We start from the raw sequence: 16,783 nt of genomic DNA, 5'->3' as shown, positions 1-16,783 counted from the left end.
TTTGGGAAAGTAATCAGTCAAGTGCTTGGGTCTACGGGAATTCTTCCATTGCCAAGTTTGATCAACTGATGTAAAAATGATAGCAGTGCTGAGTCATTTTACAGTTGAACTCGCATGTTTGTGGATAATGATAATTTTTTAACTTCGTGCCAGAGTGTTGATGATTCGAGACAAGCATTGAGTTCATCAGTCGACGTTGAACATTTTTATTCCCAGTTTTGTCAGCGTAGTTGTTGTTCTCTGTTGTTAGCGACGTCATACGTCCTGCTTGTGCAGCGAATATTATTCAAACGCCTTTTACGCATTTTTTAAATTGTAACTATACTTATACGATGGGCGGTTGATGAGATAAAGGCCGCATGACCACTTACAGGACACCCTGTATACAGGCAAGCAAAAATACCCGGCGCTTCCCGGGTTTTCTTCAATTACTGGGAGGATGGGAAATGTGACAAACCGTTATAAATGAATAAACTGTTATAATAACAGAATTAAAGGTGTGACAAACCATTGTAAAGGCATATATACGTCTGAAACGCATTGTTGGGAACCACGGTAACCAAAGTAAACGTTCCGAAAGTGATTGCTGAGGCCCCGAAACCATTGTTGCTCGACAGTTTTTCCGCCCATTTCGGGCATTTGCCCAGCTCTGACGAACTTTTAAAGTAGCCTACGGTTCAATCCCGGATCTGTTTGGTATATATGCAAAATCTGGCGACGATCGGTCTAAAACTGTAGATTTGTATAAAGAACATACATACTTTCACATTTATATATAAGATTATTAGTTGAGAGTAAATAATGGGTGACATTTTTTTGATTAGACGTAAAATTGTGACAAGTGTTGAAAAAATTTGTGAGATCCGTGATGACCCTCCACGACGAAAGCGTGGGAAGGGTCAAGGGTCAGATCGGGGGACTGGACAGCTGCATACCAGGGACGGAAGAGAGAGAGAGGAGGTGACAAAAAAGAGAGACATTCTAGGAGGGAACGTACAAACGAGAGGATGTAAGCAGCTCATGTGAAGAGCTGACTAATCAAATTATACCTACGATGTAATAAGTGTACATAATTAACATATATACCTTAATTAAAGAAAATGCACCTAGCACAAATAGTGTGGTTCTTCCCGTGTTTCGGCAGCGTCGTTATTTATATTGGTGGCAGCGCGTGTGTGATGATAGAATCCATTGTCTTGGATGGAGGAGTGACGATGTCAGCAGTAGGAGAATCAGCACGGAGGAATCGACGGAACACCGAAAGGACGAACTGACGTGAAATAGTGCGAAAGAGTTTTCAACGAGGGACTGGCACATTGGAACAACAAGGCTGTATGGAGATCCTGGAAATAAGGGGTGAGTGGCATGTTTATCTGAAACCTTAAGATTGCTGGATCTGATGAGATAAATTCAAGTTGTTTGGTTAATTTTAAAATATTTTTGATAGAGTATAATTAACATTAATAATATTTCATAATGTTATTTCTAATGAAAGCAAAGAAATGTGATTTAAGGGTACTTGCCGAAGAATTGGGTGAAGATCCCGGTAATGCCATAGTATTTGAACTCAGAAAGTTAATACTTAAAAGTAAAAATTTTGAGGAAGAAGCAGTAGAGGAACGGTTAAAAACTATAGTTGAGGAAAGAAAACAAGAAGAAGAGCGATCACAACAACTTGAGTTAGAAAAACTAAAACTCGGTAATGAGTTGGAGCTAGAAAAAATCAGATCAGGCTATGGATCTCATAGGACGGAAGAAAGCGGTTCCGTAGAAACATATCTGAAAAGTATTCGGGCGTTGACGGTGGAGGTACCGCGGAAGTCCGAAGGCTGGAATTTGTTCTTCTTCATCTTGGAGAGAGCTTTTAGAACGAAAAATGTGCCAGAGCCGTTGAAAGCCGAAATTTTGATAACATTGCTGGGCAGTAAAGCGGCAAATATTTTGACTCATTTGTCAGAGGAATCGATAGTCTCTTACGAAGATGTGAAGATGTTGATTCTCAGAGAATATGAGCCGTCTGCGCAGGCATGCTTGGAAAATTTCAGGAAAGCCAAACGGTATCAAGAGGAAAACCACGTACAGTTCGCATCCAGGTTGATCACAGGGTGGGAACATTACTGTAAACTTAGGGGGGCCGACACGATTGAAAAGGTTAATAAATTGATCGTTGTCGATGCTCTAATCAACACCCCTAGATCGGGAGACTGGCGCACATATCCAGCTGAATACGAGCAAAGAGAAATGGTTGGAACCCATTGGAATAGCCCAGGAGTGCGACAAGTACTTCTTGGCTAAGAGCAAATCATTTTTGGTTTCTGGATTCAATACAGAGAAACCTAGGCACTATGGAGGAATGGATGGGTATGAGGAAAAAGGGAAAGACCCTCATATCATAGAAAACTCCCAAATTGGGAACCAAGCTTCACCGGTAAGGGGTGACAGGAGCTGTTTTTCCTGCGGATTGAAGGGACACTTCAAAAAGGCTTGCCCACAGTTGAAGGGACAAGGGAGAAGTGGAGGACATCCGAGATCAGGAAAAACAGTGGTGCACCAAGCATTATCAGGGAAAGGTAAGGTTCCGGAGGGGGCAGTTCTCGCCAGAGTGTCCGGGGAAAGGTATCTAAGGAGCTGTAATAGCCAGTTTAATGAACTCGAAAGGTGTGCTTTGAGCATTAACGGGAAACTGGTGCAGGCGTTAGTTGATTCCGGAAGCGAAATGACTGTCGTGAGGGCTGATGTGGTTCCCGGGATAACTTTAGAGGGGGCGGCGACCATTTATCTTGAAGGTGCTTTCGGAAATGCTGTTCAGGTTCCGTTGGTACAATTACCAGTAGCGATTACTTCAGGGATAAACACTAATGTGTTACACCAAGAAACAATGTGTGCTGTAGCCCCGGAGTTGATTGAGGAAATGATCATACACCCCAATACACTAAAAGAACTGAAGGGACAAAATGTGGATTATCCGACCTTAGGAGATACCAGCGAAGAACGAATAACAGCCGGAGTGGAAAAGGATTCAAATTTGTTAGGGTTGTGTGTCATTGAAGAGGCGGGTATCAGTAATTTCCCTCAGGATTCGGAGAACACTATATCAAATTCCGAAAGGTTCTCAAAAGAGCAACAGGATTGCCCAGATTTAGTGAAATTTTGGGAAGCGGCAAGAAATAAGAAATCGGGCTACTATGTGGTAGATGGTTTATTATTTCACAAGGATAATATTTTAGGAGAAGCTGTTGGGCAGCTATAGTTTGTTTCAGGTTAACTTTGCAGTGGAGAGAAAGGTAGAGAGTGTATTCCTTCGCCGCAAAATATAGTTCCCATACATCGGAGGTTTATGATGATCATTTATATAGAATATTTCAAATTTTTTTATGATTTCGAAAAAGATACTGAAAAAATACCATTTTGAACCAATGTATATTCGTTTAAAATTTTTAAATTAGAAAAATATTGGTTACCATTATCAAAAATCCATGGCGAGCTCAAGAACATTTTGGCGCGATTTCCAAAAAATTTTCCCCGCCAATATTACTATCGTGCTTTTTTTTTTTTTTTTGATTGCTCAGTTATATATATATATATATTATATCGTCATTTTGTTGAATTTTCCAATAGATACACTTTTCCATTCAGTTTTGCATGTAGTTATAGGCCTACACACCCAGACGAATATTCAATCAGGTTTTTTTTTTCTCGCGAAAATAACCTCCAACGAATTCAGATATTCACTCATAGATTACAGGAAGTGTCCCTCTTTCACGACAGCGCCGATACCGTTGTGAGAGGCTCTCTTTATGGGGGTAGGTTACGGTTCCAGGCGCCCCCCCTTTTTTTTTATATCTATCTCTTGCCGTGTTCGTAGGATAGGGGTGGTTTCTGATTCCAATAGCCGATAGCGGAGGGTGTTGACATAAGTAATGTCTCTTTTTCACCCACACCAACTTCCTCCCCCACAGCAGAGGCTGTTCCTCCAGATGCCCCTTCAGTGTCTCTCCAGATAAATATAAATAAGCAAGAGAGAGAGAGACCCACAATGGTTTAGGCTTGCAGTGTATTCTTTTCTTCTGTGACAGTTGTATCTTGCTTTGCACCAGAGATAGACACGCTAAAACGTTCTCCGCTCTTTTTGGCAATAATGCATAAAGCACGTTATTGAAAAGAAGAGGAATTTTGGATTGCAGGTGGCCTGATGGAACACATGTTGGAGCAACAACAATTAATAAGTAATAGAGAATCAGATAGTTCTACAACGTCAAGTGAGGATTCCATAGAATGGGAATCCGTGAAAAATGACTAAAACTGTAGTGATAACAAGTGGCATCGACGTATATGCGTTCGGGTGGATGAGCGACGGAAATTTCGGCAAGAAAAGTGAGTAAAAGAATTCTAAATTTTGCCTTATCATTTTTATTATTATTATTTGGGGCTATTCCCAAATTCAAACGTGAAAACCGGGTTAATAGGAGTTACTAAGATACTTTTCAATAAAAAAAAATTTTTTCAAAAACCGCACTTCAATTTCTGAAAGTATCGACGATGGTTTTTTTTTTTCATTAGCTAATTGTTACTGACAGCAATTTTTTCTACAAGCATTACGTTACACGTAAAAAATATTTTTTTCTGCGAGATTGGCGAGAATCGGCCATACCTTACCGAGGCCGCGCATCGATACATAGGTTAAGAGGCTTTCGTTGCCATAACAACGAGTGATGCGGTTCCCTCGTAGCTTCCTCTTCACTGCAAAGTTAACCTGAAACGGACTATAGTAGTGCCTAAGTGTAAGCGCGAAGAAGTAATCAATTTAGCCCATTCTTCAGTGTTCGGAGGACACAATGGGGCACGAAAAACAAGCCAAAGAATCAAATATTCATTTTTTTGGGATGGTTTGTCAACAGAGGTAAAAAAATTCTGCGAATCGTGTAATGCATGCCAGCTAACGAGAAGAGAAAAGGTTAAAGATAGAGCACCTATTACCCCAGTGGCAAGACCTGATCTGCCATTCCAAGTGGTAAATGTGGATATAATTGGTCCCATAGATCCACCGAATTCGAAGGGACATAAGTATATTTTATGTTTAGTGGACCAGCATACACGTTGGGCAGAAGCCATTCCACTAGGTAGTTTATCGGCAAAAAGTACTTGTGAGGCGTTGTTGCAAATCTTTTCTAGAACTGGGATACCCAATGTGATAGCGTCGGATAATGGGACGAATTTCAATTCGTCTTTGACCAAAGAGTTCGAAAAAATACTTGGGGTAAGTCCACGATTTTCGACCCCTCAGTATCCACAATCCAATGGATTGGTGGAACGATTTAATCAAACATTGAAGCGTATGTTGCATCATACCATAAGAGAAATGGGTAAGAAATGGCATGAACACGTACCCTACATTTTATGGGCTTATAGAGAAGTACCTAACAGTACAACGGGTGTGGCACCGTTTCAACTACTGTATGGTAGACCCCCAGAAGGTCCGTTATCGATTTTGAAATCTTCCTGGACCGAAAAATATCACAACGCTCAACTGAACACTATGCCCACTTCGCTATACCTACAGAAACTCAAGGACCGACTACAAAATGCAGCAGATTTAGCTAAGCTAACTTCGGAGGTGATGCAGGAACGTATGGGTAAATATTACAACCTGAGGTCAACGGATAGAACTTTTAATGTGGGAGATACAGTTATACTGTTGATTCCCGATTCCACTAATAAGTTATACTCACGATGGCAAGGGCCAGGTACAATTGTGGAACAAAAGAACCAACATTCATTCATAGTTGAACTAGAAGACGGTAGTCGCAAACATGTGCATCAGAACAAAATTCGGAAATATATAATTAGGGCAAACGCAGTGAATGTAATTTTCGAGGGGGAGGAGGATTTCGGACAGGTAGAATTCACACCGGTAAATGGGGAGGAAGCTGTAGTAGAGAAAAAAATATGTGATTTAAAAAATTCTGATTTGGGACCGAGGGAAAAACGGGAATTGAAAGAATTACTAATAGAATTTAAAGAGTTGTTTCAAGGTCCAGTAAAACTTGCCAAGGTAGGAGAACACCGAATAGAGTTAGTAGAAGGGGCGGTTCAAAAGAAACCCCATTGTTACAGTATTCCCATGGTATATAGTGATGAGGTAAACCGACAAGTCCAGGAATTATTAGAATTGAATTTGATTGAACCATCCACAGCCGAAATAGCACATCCGGTCGTTTGTGTGGGTAAAAAGGATTCATCAGTAAGGTTATGCGTTGATTTCAGGGCGCTAAACGCAATTACACGAGTGCCTAATTACCCAATGAAGGATGCACAAGAATTGCTATATACGGCTGGAGCGGCAAACTGGTTAACATTTTTAGATATGTTGCGTTGTTATTGGCAAATTAAGATGTATGAGGGCAGTAAACATTTGACTTCCTTTGCCACTCATAACGGCACATATCAGTGGAAAACAATGCCATTCGGATTATCCGGTGCGGCAGGGACATTTCAAAGGGAAATGAATAACGTTCTGAGAAACCACCAAGAGTATGCACAAGCATATATAGACGATATCATAATTTTTTCTAACAGCTGGGAAGAACATAAACACCACCTTATTTCAGTTTTCCAGGAATTAAAGAAATCAGGTTTCACGGTTAATTTAGAGAAATGTAAGTTTGCTCAGAAGGAACTGAAATACTTGGGACATAAGATAGGTGGGGGGAATCACGCTCCAGATGAAGAGAAAATTGCTGCTATAAGAGAACTAAAGAAGCCAGTCACTAAGAAGGACGTTAGATCAGTGCTTGGGCTTATGGGGTTCTATAGAAATTACATACAAAAATTTGCAGAGTTATCGATTCCCCTGACAAATCTGACAAAATCCAATATTTCAAATACCATCCCGTGGGATGAAGAGGCAGATGCGGCTTTCGAGAAACTTAAAGAACGCCTGTGCAACGTGACCAGGCTGGCAACACCAAATTTAGAACTGCCGTTTCAGTTACACACTGACGCATCTGACTTAGCAGTAGGCAACTTAACTCAAGGGGTTGAAGGCAGATACCAGCCTATCGCTTTCGCGAGCCAGAAGCTGAACAACACCCAAAAGAGATGGGCCAGTATAGAGAAAGAAGCTTGGGCAGTATTATTTGGGTTGAGAAAGTTTGAAAAATGGATCCATGGCCTGAATGTGGAGATTATAACGGATCATGAGCCTTTGAAATACTTAACCGAAACGACTCCAAAAAGCCCAAAATTGTTACGGTGGTCCTTAGCCCTGCAAAGATGGAATTTAAAGATCACTCACAAGGCAGATGCGCAGCATTTGGGAGCCGATGCTTTATCAAGGTTAAGTAGAGAAAATTGGGATTAAATTGCAAAAGAGTGAATCTTTTTTTTGTAAATAAGTCTAGTTATGATAATTTTTTTCATATTAATTATAAGTAGATCATTAGAATACAGTAAATGTTTCTTTTATTAGTATCATTATTTGGTATATGCAGTATCCAGCTTTCTTGGGGTGAGGGAAACTGTTCACTTCACTCTGTTATTACTCCAAGAAAAGGGTCCAGTGTTGTGTGTGCGTAAAAAAAAGAAAGAAAAGAAACACCCATTCTCCCAGCTGGTTGGGAAACTGTTGTGTTGGAAGAAAGAGAAAATGAGGAGAGTCCGTTAATGAGAAGGCTATCCCGTCATAAAAGGGGGTGAAGAAGCATAATCACCAGGGCTCTTTCTCTCTCTCTACACCATCTCGACGTGAGAAATACGTATGCCAGCATAAACAAAGAGTGTCCGAGGGTCCGAGTCATGGCAAGTCCATTGCATACTACGGTGCCAACAACAGCGCAAGGAGAAGAAAGAAAAACTCAACCATGAAGGCAGAGTTTTTACTTGTGTTCGGGCGTGTTAGATCCGTGATGACCCTTCACGACGAAAGCGTGGGAAGGGTCAGATCGGGGGACTGGACAGCTGCATACCAGGAGCCGAGGGACGGAGGAGAGAGAGAGGTGGACAAGGAGAGGAGGTGACAAAAAAGAGAGACATTCTAGGAGGGAACGTACAAACGAGAGGATGTAAGCAGCTCATGTGAAGAGCTGACTAACCAAATTATACCTACGATGTAATAAGTGTACATAATTAACATATATACCTTAATTAAAGAAAATGTACCTAGCACAAATAGTGTGGTTCTTCCCGTGTTTCGGCTGCGTCGTTATTATATAATTGGTTCTTTAAATAATATTTAAATACAATATAGAACTTGGTTAATTCAAAGTTAGGATAATTCGAACTTTTGCGATCTCCCCTGAGTTTTCTGTCTAATGTTAAAATTTCTTGTTTAATTCGACGTTAGAGGGAAAAATTATGCTTTTTGTATCAGCAAATTTAGTTTAGAAAAATTCTATAAGTCACACAAACTTTGTTTTATTTGACCAAGTTGTTAAACAACAAATTTTCAAAACAATTCTTTCTATGTTAATTTAGTGCCTATTTTGATATTGTTTAGCTGGAATGCATCGAGAATGTGTACCACTTAATACCAATTATGTTGTTCAACCTATGGATCAAGGTGTACCATTCAAAATCTGAATCTTTTTATAGTCAAAGTACAAATTGTAATACGTTACTGAAAGTCTATTTCATTGATAGCATAAGAATGACAAGGAAAATTTTTAAAGCGGTTTCGTAACCGATGATCATCAATTGTTTCAGTAAATAAGCATAGTCAAGAAATGCTGCAGTGATGTCGATTAAAGAACAGTAGCTAAGATCAATTACTATATAAATAATAATTTGGGAAACAGTTTCGTAACTGATGATAAAATTTTAATAATTGATGACTATTATTCCCCCCTTCCATGTGAATTTTGATGATTAAGTTGCAATTTGTAGCCTTTTTACAGGTCCAGGATAGATTAATTGGATTCGAATTTTGGATAAATTGAACTTCGTTCCAGTGACTTTGGATTGTGAATTAACTAAGTTTGACCGTTTATCATCGTTAAATTTGATTTTCAGTATCATGACAATAAAAGTCTCAATTTTACTACAGTTTTTAATATTTAAATAATAAGTTGCATAATTGAAATGCGATATCATTTAAAATTACAAATAATTTCATTTTCAATTAAAAACGCTAATTTTATTTACAATTTTGATGAATTTTAAGAAAATGTATATTCGGTATTCAGCCAAATCACTATTCGTCCCATCCCCAATTATGTCTGGCACGCTTGGTATGCTCGTTACCCGAAATTCCCGAACAGCTTGACGTGATAAACTCTCATTGCGATCAGGAACGCCGAATTAAATCTTAGCACCTCGAGACATTTTGTATGACTTGTCTTCAAAAAAGCATAACAAATTGACAGAAAATTGAAATTGATAATACTTTCTGAACAAAAATATTGAAAAACAATTTTTGATCGTCTCGGGGGGAGGGGGAGATATGCACCCGTCTTTATACCCTTACCTTCTTACGCCTCTGCGATGATCACTTCTAGCGATGTAACCATCACCGTTAGTCGAGTCGACTCACCGCTTATTCGCGGCTTCCTGGAGCAGTTTATTAAAGGATCTCTTTTTGAAAAACCTGTCAGAGCCGCAGCTTCGCGGTGCCCTTGACAAAGGTTTGCGGCCCGCCGTTTGAGAACTCCCTGGGTTAACGGGGGAAAAATTCATTGAAAAAAATAGAAAATTTCATATGTGTGAATCAGACTTTGTTTTAAACACAAAAGATGTATTCTATTTTATATACATTCTTCATTCTGTCGTTTATTTTATTTGTGTGTGTTACTGATGCTGTGCATTTTAGGAAATTTACTGGATGTCCTCGGAAAAGGGTAAGAACCAGGCTGTCGGCAAGCAAAAAGTTACTAGGAAAGGGCCGAAGAGAACAGCAATGAAATCTGATCCTGACGATAAACAGTGCAAAGCACGAAAGGCAAAGAAGCAGAGAAAATCTGTCACTGTTCAAAGCAAAGCTGTTGCTGCTAAGAAGAAGGTGCTTTCTGGTTCTCGCAGCACTGGCACTCGCAAGATTCGAACAAAACCGCGCTTTAGGCGACCAATTACTCAGAAGCTGCTCAGGAAGCCAAAATACCCGAGGCGCAGCGTGAAGATGCAACCGTGAGTAAAATTATTATACTCGAAAAATAAATGCAGACTGTCTACAGACAGACATTAGTAGGGGGGGAGGGCGCGTTAAGTCAGATGGTTTAAGTCAACTTTTAAGTTAAGTCCAAAAAATCTAGTGCTTAACTATTGGAAGGAAAAATGAACCAAGTCTCTCAATATTTGTAGTAAAGCCTTTTCTTATTTTCTTGTACAGGCGTTTGAGAAAATCACGACAGTTTTAGCAATACATAGTACTGCTAGTGTGGTATTGGTTTTATATAGTTTTACCCATAGGGTAGCCTTACTTGATAGGGTAGGCACTTGCGCCAAGTTGATTTTTAAAAATATTTTAAATCAGTTGACTTTTTCTGAATCCCCTGAACAAATACGTAACTATTGATTATTGTACAGGTAGAATTTGATAGAATTACATTATGTGATACATTTACTGCAAATAGTTGTTCAGCTAAGTTGAGGCATTTTTTAGTTTTGACATATTTACTTACGTTACGAAAATTAGTCTTACTCGAACGTTTTTATTTTGGAGAGTCTCACACCCCGCACCCAGGGGGTTGTAACTCACACTTTGGGCACAATACTATTCGATTTCTAATTTTTTTTATGTACATTTTTTTTATCACTATTTATTTTTTCATGCCATTTTCCTAAGTGAATATAATCTAATTTACTAGATGGACGTCTGGAATCTTCCAAATCTGGTGATAGTTCTTGTGAAATATCTTAATAAATACAGTGGAACCTTGTTATAACGGACTCTATTATGTATAACTGACAGTTAAAAAAAATTAATTATCATAAAGGGTAGAAATGAATTACCTTTTGGGTGAAACAATACTAGGGAAAGACCAACGTGTGTAGACACAAAATTACAAAAAGGAACCACGGCTGAACCCGTTTCGGAACTATGTAAAGTTCCTTCATCAGTAGCAAAGAAAGAATAGTGAAAATACTCCTTATAGCGGAAGTTACTCGCTATTGTAGACAAAGAGTCGAATTCAAAATGAACCGGCAACAAGTGCAAAGGAGGAAGAAAGAAAAGAAAAATGGCGGAGCTAATCACAAACGAGAACGTGATAGTGATGTTGATGGAGAAAAAATAATTATTGTAGGAACTGTTGCCAGATTTTTGAGAAGGGTTGTGTGCTAGTTGGATCGTTGACCAACTGGTTTGAGTTTTTGTTGATGCAGAATGATTCGAAGAAGTCCAAGTCAGACGGTGAGGGACATTTTTGAATAATTTTGGCAGAAGAAAAGTCCAATTTATGGTAAAAAAAGGACCAGCAATGTTGGGCCATGGATGAGCGGTTAAAGTCTTAGTTGGTTATATATCTTCTGTGCTCGTTTAAACGGTATTTTAGGGCACTTTTAGTTTGATCTATATGATAATCCGCATTGGCATGAAATGCTGTAGATGCCCCAATTGTTGAGTGGACAACTAAGCTTCTCTAAACTTTTAGTTTAGAGAAGCTGAGTTTATTGACGGGGGTGAAAATCAGAAAAATTATATTTTCGAACGATTTTAGCAATGCGTTGACTGGTTTTTGGATAGAAAGGCAAAATGATCAAGTTTTTTGAGTTCAGGTTTAGATTTCGTTTTGGAAGTGTTTTTAATTAGTTTGCTGTGTAGATTATCAATGAGAGAGCTGCGGTAGTCACGATCGACTGCTATTGCTCTAAGGATATTCAGTTCAGCATCGGGTAACGTCGGTGAAGAGCAAATATTAATGGCTCGCTTCACGTATGTGTAGAACGAGGCATACTTTTGTGCCGGAGGATGCGCAGAGAGGTTGTGAGGGGGGTTAGAGAAACAGCAAACGCGCGGTTTGCGAAAGACAGTGCTAGAGAAAGTTTGTTCGTGGCGAGTGACCAATACGTTAAGGAATGCAAGTTGGTTATTGTTTTCTTCCTCTATAGTGAATTGGATGTAGCGGTCAATGGAATTGAGGATCTTTAGAATATGGTCAATGTCAATGTTGCGGTCGAGAAGGACGAAGCAATCAACATATCTGACGTAAAAAGGAAATCTAATTTCACGGAAGAGTTTTACAAATACAATTTGTTTCGAAATAGTGCATGTAAATGTCGCTAAGTACAGGGCTGAGAGGATTTCTCATGGCAAGGCCTTCAGTCATGCGATAGAATTGTTTGTTGAAAGAGAACGTATATTGGTTGAGACAGACCCGAGTAAGATCTAACAGTTCAGAGAGATTTCAAATTGGGAAAAATGGAATTCTGTTAGTCTAGTCTCGAGACCTCGAAGAGCGCCTTCTACAGGGACATTCATGAAAAGAGATTTTACGTCACACAGTGTGTGTGTGTGTTATTGTAAAAGTGGTGAAAATATTGAGATGAGGTGTTTTGCAAGCTTGTACGAGGCAGTGCCGATATTCGAGACTATGGGTCGGTGTGGAATGTCAGGTTTGTGGACTTTGGTAAGTGTGTAAAACCTGTGGCAAAACGCAACCGATGGGGTGAGAGCTTTTTTCATAAGCAATGCACCACCTTCTGCCACATACCACTATAAGCAATGCACCACTATATGCAGTATACCACAATGAGCAATACAGCAAAAGCGCAATGCGCCACCACCGGCAACATAGCACAATGAGTAATGCACCACTATAAGCGGCACAGCACGCAAAACACCATCATCGGCAATAAAGCAGAATAAGCAATGCACCACTGAGAAATCATCAGTACACGACAATGAGAAATACGGCACGAAAAGAAGTGCACTACCATTGGCAATACAGCACAATAGTGTACCACGATAAGGAATGCACCATAATACGCAGCATGCACTGCATTCTAAGAAGCTTTACGGCACGCGATGCACTTCAGTACGTAATGCATAACAATACACAATGCACCACAGTAAGCAATACAGCACAATAAGCAATGCTTCGCTTATTGCGATACCATAATAAGCAATACACCAAAAATAAGTACCGCAATACAATAAGCAATACAGCATGTGATACACTGCAATACGTAATTCATAACAATACGCAATGGAGCGAAATCAGCGATGCGCCGCAATAAGCAGTTCAGCACAATACGCAATACAGCGAAGCGCTACAATACGTACCGTAATGTATTACAATAATACTGCACGCAATGCACTACAATATGAAATGCATCACAATCAGCAATACAGCACAATACGCAATGCACCACAATACGCAATGCGCCACAATACGCAATGCGCCATAATCAGCAATGCATCACAATACGCAATGCACCACAATCAGCAATCTACCGCATTGCAGTGCACCACAATCAGCAATATAGCACAATAAGCAGTACGCACTGCATTATAATACGGCACGATGCTACAGTACGTAATGCATAACAAAATTCAACCACAATAAGCGATATAGCTCAATACGCAACCACAATAAGCGATATAGCTCAATACGCGTGATTTATCGCAATAAGCACCACAATACGCCAGAACCACTGAATTACAATAAGCAATACAACAAGTGATACACTATAATCAGCAATGGACAACTATTTGCAATGTATCCACAATAAGCAATACAGCCCAATACGTAATGCACCATAATACGCAATAAGCACTGTATTACAATGAGCAATGCAGCAGGCGATGCATCATGATGCGTAAAGCATAACAATACGCAATGCACGACAATCAGCAATGCAACACAATAGGCAATACAGCGCAATACGCACTGTATTATAATAATCAATACAGCGCAATACGCACTGTATTATAATAAGCAATACAGCTCGATACGCACTGCATTATAATAAGCAATACAGCACGCGATGCACTGTAATGAGCAATACAGCACGCGATGCACTATAATACGTAACGCATTACAATATGCAATGCACCACTATTTCCAGTGCACTGCAATACAGCATAAAACGTAATGCAACACAACGTGCAATACAGCACTATACGTGATGTATCGCAGAAAGCGAAGCATCATAATATACACGCACTGCATTACAATAAGCAATACATCACGCGATGCACCACAATAAGCGATACACACTATATGCTGTGTTCCACAATGTAGTGCAATACAGCGTAATATGCCATGCACCACTATCGACAATTCATCACTATATACAGTGCACCACAATAAGCAATGCACAAATATATATTGTGCACCACAATAAGCACTACAGCACAATATGCAATGCACAAATATATATTGTGCACCACAATAAGCACTACAGCACAATATGCAATGCACAAATATATATTGTGCACCACAATAAGCACTACAGCACAATATGCAATGCACCACAATATGCGCACCATTGGCAATACAGCACAACGGGCAATGCAGCACAATAAATAGTGCACAGACCTGCCAACTCTCCGGATTTTTCATCCTTCCTTCTGCTCTCCGAATTTGTTAATATTTCTCCGGATTTCGGCAGAAAATTAGATTTTACGCGAGCTTTCACGGTGTCGTGACGTCAATGACTGCCGTCGTCGTTAGGGAAAGCACCCATAGAGGACAGCCGTGGTCATTTCCATCGAGCAGCCATGAAAAAAGTCTTGGTGACCGCATTTAAGCAACTGGCAAAGACGTGACTTCGTTTACGTAGCGTTTATCGGCAATCATTTATCAGGGGCATGACCTTGATTGCCGAAATTCCTGTATAATCGTTATTGTATTCCATTAACAGCCGTGCGGTAAACACAAGTTTTTTCGCCAGCAGCTTTGTATTTTGAAGTTTTTTAAAATTGTTTCCTCCGATTAAATATGTCTGCAGAAAGAAAATATAAAACTTTAAGCTTATATGAAGATGAATATAAATCTTTTAAGAGTTTAGATACCCACGGATAGCATCCACGAAAGGAAACACTTATGTTTTATGAACTGTATGGAAAGACTGACATGTGGAATTATATTTTGCTCAGGGGCAATGCAGAACCTGCCTTGGGAGGAATAATTAAAATTTGTCTTAATTGATTAAAAAAAATTGTTTAGTGAATTTTTTTTCCCTATCGAGTCTATGAATGCCGGGAGGGATTCTCCGGATTTCTGGATTCCAAAAGTTGGTACGTCTGAGTGCACTACAATACGCAATACAGCACAATACGCGATGCATCATAATATGCAATGCACCGCAATACACTGTAAGCCTACAATAAGCAATACAGCATTCCATGCACTGCAATAAGTAATGCGCCAACATTGGCAATACAGCACAATAAGCAATGCACCTGCCTATTCAAGGCACCACAAAAATCAATTAACCACTATATTCATGGTATCGCAATAAGCAATACAACACAATACGTCACCATCGCCAATACATCACAATAAGCAATGGACGACAATACACCATAAGCACTGCATTAGAATAAGCAATATGGCACCACATCAATCGTAGAGGCACGTGAAGTACTAAAATACGAAATGTACACCACTATTTACAGTACACCGTAATAAGCAACGCAGCACAATACGCGATGCATCGCAATAAGCAAAGCACCTAGGCTAATAAGCACTGCATTACAATAAGCAATACAACACTCAGTGTACTAAAGCACGTAATGCATCACAGTCAACAAGGTACCACTATTTAAAGTGCACCCCAATAAGCAATGCAGCATAATATCCAATGCACCAGAATTCGCAATACAGCACAATACGCGTTGCATCGCAAATAAGCAAAGCACTATAGTATGCAATGCACCGCAATACGCAATAACCGCTGCATTACAATAATCGATACAGCACCAGATGCATTACAATAAGCAATACAGCACTAGATGCATTACAATATGCAATGCACCACTATTTGCAGTGCACCACGATAAGCAATACCGCACGTTACGCAAAGAAAAGCCCGAAAACAATGAGATTCATTTTCGAAATGAGACCTGTCCTTCGCTACGAAGGTATATATGCATTGTCTCGCCCTGGGTACCCGGACTCTGTGTGTTGGAAGCACTGGTGCACTATATATACATACCTCATGGCACAAAACTTGGTCCCGATGGGTCAAATAGTGAAATGAGAACTTGACTCAAAATCATAACACAAAAACGTCACCGACTTCCGTTACATAAAATCGTCACTAATTTCCGTTACATAGAAACGGGCCCTTATCGAGTTTGTGATTTTATATTATATAGTAGATGTGGGCCATTATTTATTAGACTTGAGGATGTTTCAAGGTAATCCGATCCCGAGATGACTATTTACCCTCCTGTGCCAGCCTTGGTTATGGTTAGGTCGGGATTATCGCATAATTTCTTGACTACCATGCTGGTAGTCCTACATGATTGGGAATGGCGGGCCTTAGCGTTGAAATCCACGGTGTAAACGATCAGTTGTCCTAAAACATTTTTGTGTAGGTACCAGAGAGCTGAACTTGAAAGCTCTTTCGATGGGGTCAACTAATTGTGTAGCAGAAGGTCTACGTGGGAGATAATTAGTTTCTACATGGACATGAGAAATACACTGCTCAAAACAATTAGGGAAGCAAGCAAAAAAGTGAAGAAAATCGTTCGAGACAGCCACGTATTGGCATACAATGGATAGTACACGCGTATCAATGCGCAATACAGAAAAAAGACGTAAAAAAATTTGGAATTAAGCTTTAATTCTTTGAAAATATGGAAAAAACATGAAAAGATGATTTAGGGCAACAATTTGGTTAC

General features: G+C 39.7%; 1 protein-coding gene across 5 annotated transcripts in view; it reads left to right on the top strand.

Annotated features, from left to right (window-relative positions):
- The window catches only part of LOC149076673 (large ribosomal subunit protein uL23-like), a 141,931-nt gene that overhangs the window by 34,001 nt on the left and 91,147 nt on the right, over positions 1–16,783 (top strand). For all 5 annotated transcript variants that reach the window (XM_089244283.1, XM_089244285.1, XM_089244281.1 and 2 more), the window contains exon 2: positions 9,803–10,116. In XM_089244283.1, the coding sequence (XP_089100409.1) occupies positions 9,803–10,116 (314 nt within the window). The remainder of the gene's footprint in view (positions 1–9,802; positions 10,117–16,783) is intronic.

This window comes from Pholcus phalangioides, unplaced genomic scaffold (assembly GCF_987345545.1).
Source record: "Pholcus phalangioides strain wild (caught in Gottingen) unplaced genomic scaffold, Ppha-v1.0 ptg000015l_1, whole genome shotgun sequence".
Lineage (NCBI taxonomy): Eukaryota > Metazoa > Arthropoda > Arachnida > Araneae > Pholcidae > Pholcus > Pholcus phalangioides.
Note: the sequence above shows the minus strand (reverse complement) of the source record. Positions and strands in the feature narration are given on the sequence as shown.